This window comes from Zalophus californianus, chromosome 6, assembly GCF_009762305.2.
Source record: "Zalophus californianus isolate mZalCal1 chromosome 6, mZalCal1.pri.v2, whole genome shotgun sequence".
In the NCBI taxonomy this organism is placed as follows: domain Eukaryota; kingdom Metazoa; phylum Chordata; class Mammalia; order Carnivora; family Otariidae; genus Zalophus; species Zalophus californianus.
The window spans coordinates 14,883,337-14,902,553 of NC_045600.1; the positions used below are offsets into that span (position 1 = coordinate 14,883,337).

General features: G+C 41.0%; 2 protein-coding genes across 22 annotated transcripts in view; one reads left to right on the top strand and one right to left on the bottom strand.

The window, feature by feature from the left end:
• EML5 (EMAP like 5) overlaps window positions 1-9,757 on the top strand; it is a 168,940-nt gene extending 159,183 nt beyond the window's left edge. For 5 of the 6 annotated variants that reach the window (XM_027572413.2, XM_027572414.2, XM_027572415.2 and 2 more), the window contains 8 exons: window positions 1,046-1,160; window positions 2,010-2,198; window positions 2,364-2,536; window positions 4,000-4,162; window positions 4,776-4,879; window positions 5,395-5,548; window positions 6,058-6,158; window positions 6,424-9,757. In XM_027572413.2, coding sequence (XP_027428214.1) covers window positions 1,046-1,160; window positions 2,010-2,198; window positions 2,364-2,536; window positions 4,000-4,162; window positions 4,776-4,879; window positions 5,395-5,548; window positions 6,058-6,158; window positions 6,424-6,460 — 1,036 coding nt within the window. In that variant the 3' untranslated portion in view covers window positions 6,461-9,757. Of the gene's footprint in view, window positions 1-1,045; window positions 1,162-2,009; window positions 2,199-2,363; window positions 2,537-3,999; window positions 4,163-4,775; window positions 4,880-5,394; window positions 5,549-6,057; window positions 6,159-6,423 lie in introns of those variants that run through there. The other variant, XM_027572418.1, reaches the window with a different exon arrangement.
• A 270-nt stretch (window positions 9,758-10,027) lies between these two features.
• Window positions 10,028-19,217, bottom strand: part of ZC3H14 (zinc finger CCCH-type containing 14) — a 48,068-nt gene continuing 38,878 nt past the window's right edge. For 3 of the 16 annotated variants that reach the window (XM_027572428.2, XM_027572419.2, XM_027572424.2), the window contains 7 exons: window positions 18,007-18,166; window positions 17,008-17,240; window positions 13,280-13,400; window positions 11,977-12,113; window positions 11,604-11,695; window positions 10,684-10,790; window positions 10,028-10,289 (listed from right to left, as the gene is read on the bottom strand). In XM_027572428.2, the coding sequence (XP_027428229.1) occupies window positions 10,283-10,289; window positions 10,684-10,790; window positions 11,604-11,695; window positions 11,977-12,113; window positions 13,280-13,400; window positions 17,008-17,240; window positions 18,007-18,166 (857 nt within the window). In that variant the 3' untranslated portion in view covers window positions 10,028-10,282. The remainder of the gene's footprint in view (window positions 10,290-10,683; window positions 10,791-11,603; window positions 11,696-11,976; window positions 12,114-13,279; window positions 13,401-17,007; window positions 17,241-18,006; window positions 18,167-19,217) is intronic. The other 13 variants (XM_027572435.2, XM_027572433.2, XM_027572436.2 and 10 more) reach the window with 7 other exon arrangements.

A 19,217-nucleotide genomic window follows, 5' to 3' on the forward strand; every position in this document is an offset into this window, starting at 1 on the left:
AGAACTGATTTTCGTCACGTCTGTATCCTGTGTCCGTATTTGCTGGGTAAGAGGGGGCCCGTGGGAGAATCTCTGCCCTCAAACCCAGGATGCACCTGGCCTGCCTGCTCTCTTCTTTGGGCGGACACTTAGGGGCAAGGTGCGTACTGCTGGCTGCCTCAGCAGAAGATGAGAGGATGCTAGAAACAAACTGCCTTGTGTGCTTTTCCTTGAGGCAAACCTGTGACATTAAATTGTGTAATACAGGCTTTAAAACTTAAGTCTAAGGAAAGGCCTTTTTCTGAGTGCTTTGAAAACCTCCCAGAAGCCAGAAGCCAGATATTTAGAACTGATTTAGAACTGATTTTCTGCCGACGTATTCATATAAAATGCAGTGTTTACATGTCCAAGAAGTAAGTACATTTCCAGACAGGATTGAGAGAAGCCACGTATATGAAACACAAATGCAGTAGCTTTTCTTTCACATGAATAAAGACTGTTGTCCTACATGGGCATGTTTTTGTCCTAAGACAAGCAATTCATCTCACAGACAGAAAATAAAGTTCTACATTTTTCAGTTCTCCTAAGCGAAAAGCCGTAAACGGGCTAAATACTGTCTTTCCTGTATTACTCTGATGCTGGGGTTTCCTGCACGCCACACACCCTGCACACCTCTGCTCATGGGCAGCCACTGAGTGCTTTCAGTCGGGTATTTTCGTCCTGGGAGGAATAAATAAAAATTTCCTCTAGAGCATAGTATCTGTAATCCGGTTATCTAGCCTTACCTTTTCATTACCATTTTGACGTTACACATTTTACACATTTCCTTAAGAGGATACATTATGTGGGGGATGGGAGCTAAATAAGATTATGCTTATGTCCGAAAAATGAAGTAAAAGTAAAGTCAGCTTAAACAGAATGACTGGAATACTGTGTATCTTAAAATTGCTGTAAAAAGTATTAGGGCCTCTTTTTTTTACTATTCTGCTTATAATTTAGTATTTATTTCAAAAATGATTTGGAATAGCTAATAACAAATATTTATTTGGGTTTGGGTTGTTATCAGGTCAAAAGAAGGGGGAGCAGTCAAACTGTGGGATCAGGAGCTGAGACGGTGCCGCGCCTTCAGGCTCGAGACCGGACAAATCACGGACTGTGTTCGTTCTGTGTGCAGAGGCAAAGTAAGCTGTTTCTCGAGCCATTACGGGGCGGCACAAAGTAGAGGACACTTACTCGTGGGGTTCTCTCCCCCTCGGGAACTTGACGAGTGGTAGACAAGAGGCGTCTGCTTGTTGGCTGGCCCCGGCCTCCCTGGGCCGGCCAGAGCACAGGAAGCTGCCCTCCTGTCTCCGTACTCTAGGTCGGCCTCCATAGGTTCTTGAGTCCACTGACTCAGCTGTGGTAGGCAGGAGGGCAGTTTCTCGCCAGTTGACTCATTCTGATTAGAGCAGCTTTTTTTGTTTTTGTTTTTTTTTAAAGTACTCCCGCCTCCCCCCCAACGTGGGGCTTAAACTCACGACCCTAACATCAAGTCACTCACTCTACCAACTGAGCCAGCCCAGTGCCCCGTCTTTTTTAAACACACATTCCTATAAAAAATTTTGACCATGCATGAACTTGCAATAAGCATGTCATATACATGTATTATTCTCAGTCCATGTATCTATTGGTTAAATTTCCCTTTTAACTAAAATCCAATACTTTCTTCCTGTATCCCAGTGCACTTACACGTCCTTGGAGCTCTTCAGATTAAGAGAGAGTCCAGGTCCAAACTTTGACTGGCAAAGCCAGGTGCTATGATTAGTTAGAGCACGGTTCTGTTCTTTAGCACGGACTCTGCCAGGCAGGCCCGCCCTGTGCTCCTGCAGATGTGCCGCTAGTCAAAGAAAACCACAGGAGCTAATGCCTGGCTTGCTCCTAGAGTACTCACAGCGGAAAGTTCTTGGAGAGGAGGTCAGTAGGGTCCTTCTTAAGTCACTGAAAGCAACTCTTGTATTACATTAAATGTGTTGGTCCCATTTGTGTTTTAGGGCAAGATCCTAGTTGGGACAAGGAACGCAGAGATCATTGAAGTTGGAGAGAAAAATGCAGCATGTAATATTTTAGTTAATGGCCATGTGGATGGACCCATATGGGGACTGGTGACACATCCTTCCCGGGATTTTTTCCTTTCTGCTGCAGAAGATGGGACAGTGAGACTCTGGGATATTGCTGATAAAGTAGGTACAGTTTTCTTTCTTAAAGTTATAATTTCTAAGGACAGCTGAAGTCCTAAATTGCTAGCACTTAACTATTTGAGAACTATATTAAGAATTTTGAAAAGAAATTGGTTTACTTTGTAAGTACTCTAATATAGTTCTCTATAACTCTTGGTTCTTATGCAGAAGATGTTAAACAAAGTGAATCTGGGACATGCTGCTCGTACCGTGTGTTACAGCCCTGAAGGGGATATGGTGGCTATTGGAATGAAAAATGGAGAATTTATTATTTTACTGGTGAGCTCTCTAAAAATATGGGGAAAGAAGAGAGATAGACGATGTGCAATCCATGATATCAGGTTAGTCAACAAATGGAATAGAATTTTTGGTATATATATTCTTAAATGACCCGGGTTACATTCAAAAACAGGTCCTTAGCGCCTATAGCATTTAATCGCATCATAAATTGTATGCTGAAATGTGGCTGTTTGTATACTTACTGCTTGCTAAATTATCAATCCATTGGCACCAACCACAGTGCCTTATAACAGCATGTATTCAGGGAATGTTTGATGAGTAAGTATCACACTGGATGTGTCCAGCAAGTTGATCCGTCCAAGAATTATGTTCCACTGTACAGAAGAGAGCCGTCTGTCCTTCATAAGTTGTCAGCCTAGAGAACTAGAGTTATAACTCCACCTCTTAGTTGAATCTTTTTTTTAAAGATCTTATTTATTTGGCAGAGAGATGCAGAGAGGCAGGCAGAGGGAAAGGGAGAAGCAGGCTCTCCGCCGAGCAGGGAGCCCAATGCGGGGCTTGATCCCATGACCCTGGGATTATGACCTGAGCTGAAGGCAGCCGCTTTACCAACTGAGCCACCCAGGTGCCCCTCTCTTAATTGAATATATAATCAATTAATCAGTACTCATCAGGGCACCTGGGTGGCTCCGTCAGTTGAGTACCTGACTTTGGCTCAGGTCCTGATCTCAGGGTTCTGTCCCTGCTCGGCCAGGAGTCTGCTTCTCCTTCTTCCTCTGCCCCTCCCCCAACTCTCTCTCAAATAAATATTTTTTAAAAAAATACTCATCAAACATCTATGCCCCAGAATCTGAATTAAACTTTGAACTTTTCTTGAACTTCTTTATTCCAGTGTGTAAGCTTATTTTGACAGTGGTTACCCTTTACTGAGTACCTCTGTGTGATCAAGATTTTTGAATCCAGTTCTGTCAAAAGCTTGCATTCTTTTCATTAGTAAAACCCTTTTACACATGAAACCTTCCTCAGAATTTCAATATATAAACTTCCCGCAGGCCCCCGTTTCCCTAAAGAACCTCAACTGAATTGTCCCATGCTATTTCCCATGACCTGTAGGCACATATTTCTCTCTCAAGATACTTCTAAACTTCAGGTAGTGTCACTTCATCTGATAACCGGAGGCAAATTAATCTGGTCTGTGTTTTTTGCTGTGAAGATACCATGTTTCCAGATGAAAGAATCCTATCTTGGTAAATTTGGTGTCCTATGTAACTTAAGAGTTATGTATTTGTTAGTGGCTTTTTCAAAACTTATCTTTTTAAAGCAAGCAGCAGATGAAAATTCAGGAGCCACTTAAAATTGAAGTGAAACACAAGCTTTTTGTTTCATGTAACACAAATATAATAATCTCAGTATACACAATCAGTTGTGTCTATCAGGTAAATCCACTTGGGGCCAGATCACACACACTTATTTTTGAGAGGTAGAAAGCAAGTCACTGGTCTTAAATGTTTATGTAATTTCATGTGGTCTTATGTGTCTTTCACGTCTTTTATTACCTCTCCAGATTTAGTCCAGATTCCCGGTTTCTGGCTGTGGGTTCTAGTGAGAACTCCGTGGATTTTTACGACCTAACATTGGGCCCCACCCTTAACAGAATCAGCTACTGCAGAGACATTCCCAGCTTTGTCATTCAAATGGACTTCTCTGCAGACAGCAGGTATCTCCAGGTATGGTACCAATACTATAAAACCCAGTTTACACTAGCTGTTCTAACACTGTTAGTGGATGCATTTAAAACTGAGTTTTAGGGGCGCCTGGGTGGCTCAGTCATTAAGCATCTGCCTTCGGCTCAGGTCATGATCCCGGGGTCCTGGGATGGAGCCCCGCATCGTCATCCGGCTCCCTGCTCGGCGGGGAGCCTACGTCTCCCTCCGCCACTCCCCCTGCTTGTGTTCCCTCTCTCGCTGTGTCTGTCATATAAATAAATCTTAGAACAAAACAAAACAAAAAAACCCTGAGTTTTAGGGGAGCCTGGCTGGCTCAGTCAGAGCATACGACTCTTGATCTCGGGAGTTGTGAGTCCGAGCCACACATTGGGCGGTAACTTTCTGACAGAACTCCTGAGTTCCAGAGCTTCTGAACTCTTGCCTTTATTTACTCTTCACCGTTTCTGCAGTAATACCCTATCCTTATTAGTCCTCCTCTCCATTTTTTCTAACAGACTTCTGTAGTCATTGTTAGTTAGAAATGCAAACCCGATCGCACCCCTTCCTAGCATCCTATAGCCTTCTGCTGTCTCTCACCTAGTGGAATTCTCGTCCCATTTTCATACCATGCAAGGTCTCCACTGGTTGCTATAAACGACATGTCTATGAAGTGCCTTCAGGAAAACCTGTTCTGGATCAGGCCGCCATGGACAGGATCACTTGGGCCACATGGACGAGGTAAGAACCGACTGCAGGTCAGCCAGGAAAACTGGAAAATCCTATTGCTCAACAGTTAGAGCCGTTCCACTAGGGAACAGTAGTTGAGTTTTATCTTTGTTATCATATCTTGAATTCTTCCTAAGAGGACGATGAAAGGCTTATGCTGGAACGCCTCTTCATCGAACATATTCCTTGAACACATTCCCATGCTTGATCAAGGTTAAAAGCCTTTAAAGATTGCCCTGATATTTTCGTTAACACATTAGGTTTAGTAACAAGCAATAAAACCACATACTGGGTACTATTAAGCAATTGTATTATTTATCTAAAGGAACGCTGTCTTGCAGTTATTAGAAATGGAACCTTATAAATTTGCTATTTAACAGGTAGCCATGAGCAGTCATCTTTTTAATCAAATTCCTAAAGCATAAGCACCTTTTAAAGTAACATAATTAAGTAGAGATTAATTACCAAAAAACGTTTTTAGTGTGGTACATGTTTGCTATGGGTTTTCTTTTATTCCTTCCCTCTAGTATTCTAGGGGATGAAGTTATGGGAATCTGGTCCCGACACACTGAGAAAGCCAATGTCAACTGTGCCTGCGTATCTCATTCAGGAATCAGCCTTGTAACAGGAGATGACTTCGGCATGGTTAAGTTATTTGACTTCCCGTGTCCTGAAAAATTTGTAAGTTTGTGTCTGGTTTTGCTTTTTATGTAATTTTACTAGCAATTTAGACATCTGATCATTACTACTACTTCCCCCATAATTTAATAGCTTAAATATGTTACCATCTCCTGATTTGGAAACACTTATGTTCCTAAAATTTTTTTCAAAACTTACTAAATCCCTTACTCTGAAGTAAGCTTTTAGAAATCATCTCCCCATGCCCCCAAGTAACACCATCTTTGCAAACTATCCTAATAAAGCTGTGATTAGCCTTTTTATCAAACCTTTACTCAGTTACAAAGTTTCAAATGCTTTTCCTCAGAGGAAAATGTTCAGAATACTACCCCAAGAACCTGGTTTGTGTTAGGTGCAGATCCATTAGCTAACATTAGTAACATTGGCTGTGGTCCAAACTGCCTACCTCTCTTCACAGCCCCTGTGATGGAGATCTAGGGTTCCTGATAGGAACCTCTGATTTTTGTGTGCCTCACATAACATCCTGAGCTTTGTTTTTCATTGTTTTTCAGGCAAAGCACAAAAGGTTCTTGGGTCATTCACCTCATGTAACAAATATTCGATTTACCAGCGGTGATCGACATGTTGTTAGTGCCGGAGGTGATGACTGCAGGTGGGTGACTTTCTCAGCCCAAGAAGAGCAGACTACCTCTTACTAGTTAAGAGATCTAGTATCACTATATTAGAGCACAGACTCTGTGAGTCAACAACAGAGTAAGGTAGCATAACTGGCTGGCTCCGTGGCGGCACATAAGGTGGCAGTACAAAATAAAAGGAGTTAATGAAAAATTTTATACATTTGATTTGAAAGCTCATTAAGCTTCTGAAAATCTAGAAAAATAATGAACTCACTGCTTTTTTTTTTTCTCTGATTGCAGTTTATTTGTCTGGAAATGTGTACATATGCCTCACTGAAAGATATGGATGCTGAGGAGACCAGAATTACAGAAGAGGAAAAACTAACAACAACAAAACAAAAACAGAACCAAACCTTGCATGGGCAAGTGGTGCTAACTTAGGATTGTTAACAGGGATAAATGCCCAGAGTCATCCAAACAGAAGACAGATAAGTTCAAGATATTTGTTGTGTGCACTGGATAACTGTCCATAATCCATACACTGCCAGACAATTACTTTAAGAAAGGATTGAATAAATACTCGGTGAAAGCCAGCCCCCCCAGTTTGGGGGAGTGTGCAAACTTGGCAGACCTGCTAGGAAGGCTTAGGGGACAGCGCCTCTCAAAAAACAAAACCTTAAAAACCCAAGTTGCTTAAGTTTCATCCTCTCTTTAGCAAAACTGTTTTTCTTTTTTAGAATTTGTATTTTATTTTCAAGGTTCATTACTTAATGACTTATTTTATCCTTGTGTTTACATAAGGAAAGGAAACACAGCATCACCTTAGAGGATCACAGTTTTTAAAAGGCAAACATTATTTTCCCTAAGGAAACACAAACATAAGCTTTACTGGAGAAGATAATGCTACTTAAGCATCAATAAACCTCTTTTTATAAAGGACATTTTTTTTTTCCTGGCAGTTTTACATTCAGGAACAAATCCAAAGTTAGTAATATATGATCACTACATTTTCATTTTTGAGCTGTCGATCCTTTTCTGTTCGGAAGTCATCTCTATGGCTGAAAAATTAAAACATTGATTATAGCCTCATTAATGAAAAAGTAGTATGACGAACAGTCCTTTTCAGTGGTGTACAGGTTAAAGTTCTAGACAGCAGTAGTAGTTAACTGGGAGAGCATACCGAATATTTAAAGATGTAGTGTAATAGAAACACTTGTTTAACATGTAGACCGAAGTGTTCAAGGTCACATTTATTTACAAAGTCGAACAATTTAGTAAGCTCTTGAAATAAAATTTTTATAGCTTTTTTCTCTACTGGAAAATTTATTGGATGTATGCCACCCCATAGGCTGACCTCCAAAAAGAATGAATACAGGTCCACTTGTAAAGCTTGTCCATTAAAATTCCTTTTTGGTGGATTAGGGCTTAACTCTTAGATATTTATCCCTATTCACTTTAATGCTGCCAAAGATCAGTACTTGCCGTTCAGGAATTTGCTGTTTAGCCTGTCCGTAGTTTCCCGAAGATGGGAGATTATGTAGATTGCTATTTAAAAATATATTTTTCTAAGTGTGAAAAAGTTTAAGATGCTCTATTGGTCCTATGAATTTTATTTTAATGTGTTAATTATCTTTGTAGCATAATAGACCCCTTCAGGTTTCTGGAAATCTCAGTCTGGTTTGACCAGACATGAAGATTCCTGATACCTATTTTGTATGCCCAACACCTTGTAAATACTGAAAAACAGAACTGTAGGCTGAACTGTATCACAAAAAGCCTAACCAGTGATTGAACATGGTCAGTTTTAAAGCTCTGAACAGTAGCTGTGTCTGAAGGACTGATTAAGGCATTAAGAAGCTTGAGACGTAAGATCATATTCACATCAATGGATTCTCCTAAATTAAGCCCAATTTTAGACTTATACTAAATTTCTGTCCATGTATATTATTATAAAGAGCCATTCAATAAATTAAATTCCCCTGAACAATCCCCCCACTCGCCCCCTCCATCTTTGAGCCTGTTCAAATTTTCCTTCTGAGCCAAAGCTTCCCAGCTTTTGACTAAAGAGAAATTCCATTTCTATTACAGTACATGTAGAAATGCTAATCATAACCTTAGGTAAACAATTTAGGACAAAAAATGCCCCCGCTGCATTTTTGTTCCTCCAGGTGGCCGGCCTGATAAGCCAGCTTTAATGACTGTTGTCAGTTTCACAACTAAAACTCATGTTGATTTTTAGTTCTCCCACCACCGCCTTGTTTATTCCAGCCAAGGGAAGGTGAATAACCAGGACAGGTTATGAAGATTCTGCCCTGTATTTTTTTTAACCCAGAGAATTACTTTTGTGTGCAGTATTTGACTAAGCTCCTCAATTTGTCATCTGAGATTTCTGGCCCCTTCAGTCCCGTTTCCGTACATAAGCGCACGCCAGAGCACACTGCATCTGCTGCCCCTGCCACCAGCCACCTTGTTCCCTCCCTTGTTGCGATGCCTTTTGATGGTGGTTCATTTTAAACATGTGTTGGACAACTTGGTCTAGAGTCAACCTTAGCTTGCCTGTAAAACACAGCAGCTGAAAGGTAACATTAAACCCTTAAAGGGGTTTCCAGGCAGTGTTTATTAGATGGCAAAAACTATCCGATTTTAGCACGTTCTTGACTTGTAAAATGCCTGAACCAAACCACTCAGGCCCTGTTTCCCGTTTGTGTTCTTTGTAGTGGAATTCTGAATGCCATTTATAAATCGTGATACTAAAAGTCTGTTTAGATTTCTAGAAATACAACTTAAGATGCTTTACATCTTTGCAGAAGAAATCTAAGCACTGGAATGAACAAACGCCTTAAATTCAGGAGTCTTGTCACCGCAGCCCAACTCGGTGAGAACTTGGTGCCATCCTGGGCACGGTCTTTCCTCTTCCGTGGTCCGTGGTTTCAAGGTTCTTCTTAGGAATCGGCACAGCGAAGTGCAACTTACAGATGGTTTAATAACTGGTTAATTCTTTCTTCTCCCAATGGAAAAGCAATGGCCACAAAACGACTGCTGGTTTTATGCTCTTAAACATGGACTTTTACACATGCTGTTTTGTTATCTCTCGGGTATATAACTAGTCAATGAACTTTTTTTTTTTACACAGTTAATTTGGTCCTGAGAATGTTTGAGTCTTTATCTCTTTTGCATTAATTCGATCTGTTCTAGCCAACTTTTAGCTTTATTTTTTTAAAAATTGCTGTACATCAAGTCTTTAAGATCAGTGATCCGTTGGTTATTTAATTCTAAAACATCTGACACTTCTTGCCTTAACTATTTCAAAAACCACACACAGAAGACTGTGTACTGATTCAGTAGTCCGAAAGGTTAGTCCTGTTTTTGCAGTTTACCCATCTGATTTCTGTAATTAGTCATTTAAAATATACTATTTAAATCTAATTTTTACATTTAAAAAATTTTCTGTGGTTATTTCTGAAAATGTTACTTTTTCAGAATGTGAGAATATATGTATAATCTTGTGTTTGGTTTGTTTTCTGATACCTTCTGTATATATCATTGTAAAAAAACTTTTGTATAATTTTGTGATAATGCAGCCCCAAAATATTTATTTAAAAAGTGTATGTTAATAGTAAATGAAAGCATTTTAAGGAACTGTTCATTTTTTTTTTTTTTGCATTTGCCATTCTGTTTTTACCCGACCCATCTAACCAAAGCAGCACTCAACCCAAGAAGCCTGTGTTATCATGCTTTTCAAACTAAATTCACTTTGTTAAGCTGTCTCCACACTTTTGGCCACTCCTCTGTTTAATCCTTGGGAAACGTGAACAAAATCCAACTTTTTAGGGTAAGGATGCCCCTCTCACTGAACACACAGCAACACTGAAGCCCCAGCGCTGACACTAACCTGAAACAGCAGTGTACAAACACGCCTCAAATGCTTTAATAGAATTTAGCTTTTCCTTCAACGGTCTTTTCATAGTCAAACGACAAAAAATAGCCAATGTTAAAACCACTTAATAAACTTACAAACTTGAAAAATTAGACACTTCAGATAGGCAATAAACTTCGTATAATGAAAGCAGTATATTCCAAGTTTCAAAGGTTTGACAGGTTCTGCAGAATATTTTTGCCAGTAGATGGAAACTCCACAATCTTCTGCCAAGTAGGACTGTCATTCACTGAGTAAACAAAAAATTTTAATTAACTGCTTTACATTCATACATACCCAGCTAAGGAGTATTTTCACACAACGAATATTTGTTCTACAGATTTACAATGTAAGTATCAGATTTGTAAATAATTATATAAAAACTACATAAAAGATAATAATGATGTGTATTTAAATTTATAGGCCACACTAAAACTTTCTTCCCATGTTTTACATCAGTAATGCCAAGAAAACTGATGTGAGATTTGTAAGCAGGATACACGCAGAAGGTAAATCTGATTTGGAGTTATCTCGGTGAATAAGCAATCACTGGTAAAACGAAATTTGGAAACATTTTCCAAGGACCATGTATAACTGAAACAGTAGAGAAAAATCAAAGTGATCATCTCCCCCCAAGTCTTTACCTGGTTTGAGGTCGAATCCATTTCAAGGCATGTCGTGGTGGCACGGTAATGGTGGGATGATAAAATGTGCAGTCAGGTCTTGTACACTGAGTATTAAATCTGCAGTGCTAAATATAAACAACAGTCTCAACATTTGCAAAGCTAATACAAATAAAAAGGCAACCTGAAACATTTAATGGGGCAAGAGATACAATCTAACAATATTTTAATACTGAAACCTTGACAAATAACACCCCCGCCCCGACACAAGATTCTATTCAAAGATTTCAAAAGGAACCTCAGTATACAGTACCAACTTCTAATCACCCTGCTTATCAGCCCAACATCCCCTCTATCCATCGTGCCCCGGACACCCTCATTTATGCCCAACTGCAGTTGGCGGGGGGGGGGGGGGGGGGGGGGGGGGGGGGGGGGGGGGGGGGGGGGGGGGGGGGGGGGGGGGGGGGGGGGGGGGGGGGGGGGGGGGGGGGGGGGGGGGGGGGGGGGGGGGGGGGATCCTGAGCAACTCAACAGGTGGAGACACATCCATCTTTATAGCACAGAGAAAATTAAAACCATCAGCACAAGTACAACTGGACTTCATCATCTCTGTTTCTGACACGAGGTGGGGGTGAAAAAACCCCACCCACATGCTTAGCTGCAGAGAGGAATGGAAACTAAGCAAAGTGAAGCTTCACTCTGAGAGCCTAGAACATTAACCTCTGGTTCAGACCACTTACCCTAAAGGACCAGATGGGAGCTCATACAACTAAGAACCTCAAGGTCTTAAAGACCAGAATATTAACAAAAACAGATTGGGGGGGAGGGTAGGCAAGGGAGGACCATGGACACACAAGATACTCAATTTGCTAGTGCTCTTCCAGGCCTCAGAATTGAAAAGTTGTCACTAAATCATTTTTTGGGAAAATGAAAATTCTTACTTTTGGATGATAGAAGGGACATTCCATTTTCTTACAAGCAGGGAAATAACGGCACAGCTGACTACTAGAAGGTGAGGCTGGTGTTGCAACTGCTGACAAATATAAGAGCAAAGATTGATCAAATTCGGCAAAATCATCTAATGCAATCTACTCATGTTTTTATGAAACCCATTTTAAAAATAGATTTATATATTCATTAAATAAAATACTTCAGAATGATACTAAATAGGCACACCTACTCTTTAAAGACTGGTTAGGTTAACTGATTCTAGCATGATAATTTCTAAGATTATTCCCTTTTAAACTCAGTTGATAATCACAAAATGTCATTTTCCATTTTTTACCTACTGTAGTAGTGCACAACGTCACTAACCTGGTTTTGGAGGCAGTACTGGAATTCTTCTATTCATATGAGTGAAGGGACAATCTGGTTTAGTACATTTTGCATCATATTTACAATTTGGATGAACAAACAAACATTTTTCAGCAAATTTACAATTGGGGAAGGCTCTATAAAACAAAAACATTATTCACATTTAATCTTCTCAACGCATTAGGTTTTGTTTGTTTGTTTTGTAGAGAGGCTCCTTATATTCCATTACTACTTTTTTGAGAAACGCAGAATAGAAAAAAGGGAAACTCAATTTTTTCTTAAACTATGCTTTATGCCCAATGTGGGGCTTGAACTCACAACCCAGAAATCAAGAGTCGCATGTTCTAACAACTGAGCCAGACAGATGCCCCGGGAAACTCAGTTTTTAAATGAGGCCAGATCTGGGACGCCTGGGTGGCTCAGACAGTTAAGCTTCTGCCTTCAGCTCAGGTCATGATCCCAGGGTCCCGGGATCGAGCCCCGAGTCGGGCTCCCTGCTCAGTGGGGAGTCTGCTTATCCCTCTCCCTCTGCCCTTCCCCGTTTGTGCTCTCTTTCTCAAATGAATACATTAAAAAAAAAAAAAAAATGAGGCCAGATTTCAAAAAAGGACACAGTAGTCTATTCCGAAGCCTAAGGTAATGAGATTTTCAACTCAAGCCATGACCATGAGAGACAAAAGGATTTTTTGTGTTAAGAATCATACCATTTCTCTGTAAGATCTATGTTTGCAGTAATTTATGAACTTAATATACCGAGCATAATATATGTGCAAGGCACCACTCCAAAAAGACTCAGTCTGTGGTCTCCCCCTCCAGGTTACATCCATACTATTCTCACATCCAAATTTCTTAAGTCAAAACATGGAGACTCCACCTCTAGGACCAAAATATTTATTTTTTTTTAAATCTAAAAGCCCCCTCTCAAAGATCATGCCATTGAACCAGCCAACTGGTAAGGAAAAATTACACCCAAGTCCAAAATGTTTTGTCACATTACCTGCAACTAATTGTGTCCCCAGTGCCTTGAAAGCTATGGATATGTACATGAATACAATGCATTCAAACCAGGGCAGTTATATAACCATCTCCTTAAATGTACAGAAGCCTTCTCCCATCTCCCCACTCCCTCAAACAAACACACAGATATTACACAAGGATGCTATTCTGGGAGGGCAATGGTTAAGTGTCACTGCATTTAGTTATACAAATCAAATTCATCCACAGAAATGAAAAACAAACAGAACCAGCTCTAAGATCTAGAAATTAACCTGCAGATCAGAATCAGCTTGCTGCTGCTACTCACTTGCAAGGTGAAACAGGATGATGGTAAGCACACTCATCCCCATTTTTACAGGCAGGCCAGTACTTGCAACGCTCCAAAAGTTTTTCTGGTTTCTGGACCACACCCAGTTCACTCATCTCAGCTAAAAAGGGGAAAAAGTTAAAAGTATCTCATTTATTATGATCAATTCAGTATATGGCACCTTTAATACATTTCCCTCAAAACCCAGTCTTAAAATCTTATGTTCTTCCATGTCTATGATCATACAAAATAAAGGAGTCTGACATTCTGGGTAACACAGGCAAGAGCCTCCCAGAAAAGGTCACCAGGAAGCACACTGCAGTTCTCATTGTGAAAAGCAAACCAGACAGGGATGCTGCAACTAGAGCCAAAGTTCTCACCCCAAACCCCTGCTCAGTATTATTTCAGAACTGAATTAAAATATGAGGGGGGCGGGGAAGGATGTCCAAGTAGGGAGCCAATAAAATGAAATGAAAACTGCAAACACAAAGGTGAAAAAGAATATGAACTGGGGTGCCTGGGTGGCTCAGTCAGTTAAGCATCCAACTTTGGCTCAGGTCATGAACCTGGGGTCCTGGGATCAAGCCTAGCAGGGAGTCGGCCTGAGGATTCTCTCTCCCTCTCCGTCTGCCCCTCCCCGTCCTCATGCTCTCTCAAATAAATCAATCTTAAAAAAAAAAAAATGTGAACAAATTCTCACGTTCAGACACTATGAGTGGTTCATACACTAAAGTGTTCCCACTCACTGAGGTATACACAGTTCTAAGTCCAGGTGATAAACTCACATCAATGTGAGGAAAAGCTTCTTGCTTAAAATGGGTCACAAATGTCATTACCTCCAGGGGCCCACCAGATCACCCAGCAGTGAGCCTGGCTGGATAGGTGATCGGTGGCACAAAGCCTTGGGGTGGGGAGGAAACACAGGTGGGTAAGAGCAACCAGGAGAGCAAGTGCATGCACCATCCACAGGGTTCACTGCCTGCCTGCCACTCCCTCTCGGGGTTGTGTCCAATGACAATGTCAATTACTAGGGCGTGGGAGTGGGCCTGTGCTTCCAGACTGTCTCCGGATTCAGAGAAAGCCAAAAACCTTTTTATATGACATACAAAGCTTAAATGCAGGCAACTAATGCCCATTTAAAATGTAAAAAGGCCAAAAATTCACACCCAAAGGCCATAATGACCTGACAACTTCCGGACCAAAACACCCTAGCTTTAAAAAAAAAAAAAGCATCATGGGTGTTACAAATTAGGGTTCACATTCGTAACTATAAAAGCAAACATCATTTCAACCCCATTGCTCTATTCCTCTTGCCTGAGATCAGGCAGTTCAAATTTGGCTCTGTAACTTAGCTGAACTAGACCCTCTGGACAAGTCTTACCTAGTACCTCAACTTCAGTTTCCTTATCTATGCAAGAAGAAAATAATGTCTTCCTTAGAGTTTTATGATTGAATGGAAACAAAAATACAAAGTAGGCGACCAATCAAAACCTAACAGTGCAGCAGCTGGTATTCTGAGAACTTACTGATCTAGTGACCCAACCTCAGTCTTCATTACAGGAGAACAAGGCACACAAATCCAGTCCTGGAGCCTAGACAGGAGGACTATGAAAGGGCTACTGTAACACTATCCCAGGGGTGCCTGGGTGGCTCAGTCGGTTAAGCGTCTGCCTTCGGCTCAGGTCATGGTCCCAGGGTCCTGGGATCGAGCCCGCATCGGGCTCCCTGCTCGGCGGGGAGTCTGCTTCTGCTTCTGCCCCCTCCCCTCCACTCATGCTAATAAATAAAATCTTTAAAAAGGCCACAAAAAACCCACAACTATGTCTGATATAGTTTTCCATGCTACTTTTAAAATAGTAAAAGTCACTGTTTAGCTCCAGGATATAAAGGTATTCTTAGTCTCCAATAAAATCTTGCATGGCTGGAAAGAGCAGTTTTCTCCAATTTTAAGTGTGTCTAATATCCTGCCTGCAGGAAATGTGTCTTACCCTCCTCCTAAAGAACATACCTTAGACTATGGTATATACATGGGAACCCAGGCCAAATGAAAGAAGTTAACAGAATACTCAGGAACAGGTTGGCTGGAAAATGAAGTAGTTAGATACTCATGGGCAATATTAAATACAAGGAAACATTATCTTTCTAATGGAAATGTTGGGTCATATATACAAGAGGTCTCGATTCTGGTTTTCCCCAATGTTAACCTCATAAGCCATTAAAAATTTTCCTGTTTAAGATTAGGCAAATTCACTTTTTATTGCAAGCTATAAAACCTGTGCTGCCATTCCAGGGGCGGGGGAGGGCGGGGAATGCTGTTGACAGCATCCTTGAAACACTGGACAAAAAGCCAGCAAAAGCAATCACCAAGTTTCAAGAGGGGAAGAACAAGAAGGACCAGAGCCTCTCTGTGACTGTTACTCAGTCTCTTGGGCCTCAACTTACGTTTCAACTATTCCAAAGCTTCATCCTTGAGCAGCAGTGAACCAGTTGAGAGTCCCAGATCAAAGCAACGGCACAGGAGGCCCGCCGCTCATCCCCCTGGCCTCCAGAAGGGCCACGGCACTTGTGAAACCGAGACAAGAAGTCTAACGTGCTCTTTAGAGGGGCGCTGCTAGGACATAGACACCAATAACGCCTAACATGGACATCTACATTTAGACAAAATTAGACCCTTTTTCTCTCATTTGAGACAAAATACACAGGTTCAGGAAATCTGTACTGCATGACTATGGCAGTTCCTAACCATCTTTGTTACCATTTAAAATTTTTTCTTCCTTTTGATACAGACTTTCAATTCCCTCCACCAATCAAAACTAGGACATTATATTATTGACTGAGGCAAAAAAGCTTTCAGTTCAACAGTAGTATCTCCTCGCTCACTCATGATCTCCCTCTAAAAGCTATTGTATTTTTAGCAACTGAAAAAGGTACTGAATACATCTTCATGTCTCTGCCAAGAGGATTAACTTGGAAAAATATCAAAACCCACCATTGCTGTTTTTTCTTTGCTTCGCTATTCATTTTTAAGCTTCAGTAATTGTCTCCCCTCCCAATAAAGGTGTTTCTAAACATCTTACAAGACAGAAGGAACAAAACCACCATTCTCTTGTCACAAATGAAAACGTCCAGCAGTCTGTGCACCTGACACCAGGCCCAGGGAGAGAATAGCCAGTGGTAACGATTCATCTGCCTAAAAGCAGGCTGTTATCTGAACAGAGTTCATCTTGCTCCTACTAAATACTATGCTTCAATATTTATTAATTTAAACATAAATTAGTTTGCTACACTTCCCAGCAGTATCTTGATAGATTAGGTGAGAAACTCCTTTCAAGGGAATTTCACTGAGGTATAAATAGAATCAAAATCCAAGTTCATTTTTCTGTCAAGTTAATTATAAGAGACTATTATTGTTACAACAAAGGGACAGTAACAAGTATAGTTTCTAAAGGAAAAAAAGGAAACAAGGTAGCAAGAATAAAGGCCGATCCTTTCACAGGCATGGTTAAGAGGTACTTTGGCTCTCACGGCTGAGCCCATGGTAGCCCGGGAGCGGTGCCCACTACGGACAGAACTCATTGTTTTGTCTGAAGGAAGAAAAGAGGCCGCTACTGAATTACGATTAAGAGCGAGGCCTCCAACCAATATTCATTCCAGGTAGAGAGACCGGTCCCAGATTTCCTGCACAATGACAGCACCCTGGAAAGGGAAAATCTGAGCTCTCAACACACCATTTGAAAAGCTACCATTTGGGTCATCGAGCTGCCTGCTCATCAACTGCAAGTGCTGTGGGTGGAGGAGACCTCTGAGTCCCTTGTTTGAGGCTGCAGTTTGGTTTACAGGTTTCACTCCTTCAAAGCACATGTCCTCCTCTTGATCTGACATGTATCCTGGGGGGCTGGGGACACCATCCAGCGTCACTATAAACTTGGGACTTGCAGGTTTATCTGGTTGTACAAGATCTCTGCCAGACAGATAGAAAATACCATAGAATTAGGGAAACAAACACAAAACGCTGAGCCTCCTACAGTGCTCTTCAGCAGAACTATCGCTCCCTTACTTGGTGGTGGTCTCTTCAGTAGGAAAAAAACCAACCAAACAAACTCAGGAGGACTTCCAGGTACAGCCCCGGTGGCTTCCGCTATGACACCGCGGCCACGGCCAGTTGCTGTGGTGGCACAGCCAGCGACCCTCCAGGCTGCACTAAGGACAATCTCCCCTCCACCCTAAACACCATTGTCTGTTTGATCTTCACAGGGTCACGTGGAAATAAACTGAAAAATCAGCATCTATGCTCAGAACACGTGGCCAGCAGTTCTATATTTATACTGATTATATTATCTATATGTTTGTTACTTTACAGAATATTTAGTCCATTTTCTAAGGGAGGAATCACCCCAACCTGATCTCTCTGTGCAGAGATTTCCTGATTTTGATCACCTGGCTTTTAAATTTCATTTCCCGGATGTGCTTAAAGGAAAGAATCTTATTTACAGAGCTAAATCATACATGGACTTATTTGTAGGTTAACAGATTTCTGAACAAGAAAGATGAACTGTAATTTCTGAAAACTGAATTTGGCTTACTATTTATTCATGGCCTACCGACTGACTCAATAAACGCACTCTACACTGGGGGCTGGGATGGGGAAGAGGGAAGCTGGGAACTCACGTTAACCTGCACTATCTAATCAACACAAAAAAGCTACACAAGAAAAAGAAACCATCTACCGTGTCTGCATAAGGTGTCCTGAAAGTACCCGAAGGGTATCTGCGGTCTTCATCCCCGACTCTTGGTTTGGTGCCACTACTATTTCCTCAGACAGCTTTGGCTTCTTCAGAATAAATGATCTTGTGTCTGCATGGACCATGGATTCCATGTCATAGTAATCTGAGCCAAAAAAATTGGCCATAAATGTTTACTTTTGAATATACCTTGCATTCCCAACATCACACACGTGAGAAGAATGTCAATCTTTTATATATTTGTAATTTTTTCAAAGGAAAATGACAACGGTTCTACCCAGGAATAGCGCTGCAATTCTGTGCCAAACACCTTTTCAAGGAAGTATTCCTTTCCTTGTAACAGCCCATTACCTGGGGCTTCTAATCAATACTCCCTGCCTACGGTACAGAAAGGTTCTCATCTAGTGGGATATGAACAATACCAACTTACTCTAAGTATCATAATATCTTCTAAAATTATAAAGAAAAATCCTCATATTCCCTCGAACTATGATATGAAGGCTGCTTAAAAATTTTTCTAAAATGTTTTGTTCATTTTGCACAGTACCACTGAGAGAGAACATGTCCTGATGAAAAGAATTCACCTGGCATAATTTCTGCCTGGTTGTACCAAGACGACTATACTGGAAAAAAAAAAAATACAGCAAAGAAAACACTGACCGTCAGTGCAAATAACCACAGCTCATGCCATCTATAGTATGCTTCTTAACCCTGATTGCTTCATAAAATATGCCAAGAGCCCAGAGTGGAGATGGTTGACCTATTGATATGCCATCCGTTGACAGAAGTTAATGAGTTGCACTTCTCTTACGGTTAATAGGCAAATAAGAGACCAAAATCTACAGGATGTACATTCACGTTCATTCACCTGAACAAACCAAAATCCTGAGAACTGAACACTGTGCTAGGTACACAAAGAAGAAAAAATAGAAAAATAGATGTACACACAATTTCAGAACAGCATACCCTAAAAGCTAATCCTAAAGGAGTAAGAACCAAGTTTTGGTAGAATACAGGAAACCTACTCCAGCTAGGAAATCCCGACAAAGCCTACAGACGATGGACATTGGAAGCAGATGTTAAAGGAAATGAGCAGGGATAACCAGGCTGGGCAGCAACGAGCTCAACAATAAACAGCGTGGAGGCAGAGGCTTTCATGAGACACAAGGAATCTAAGACCTGCTGAGAAACGTGGT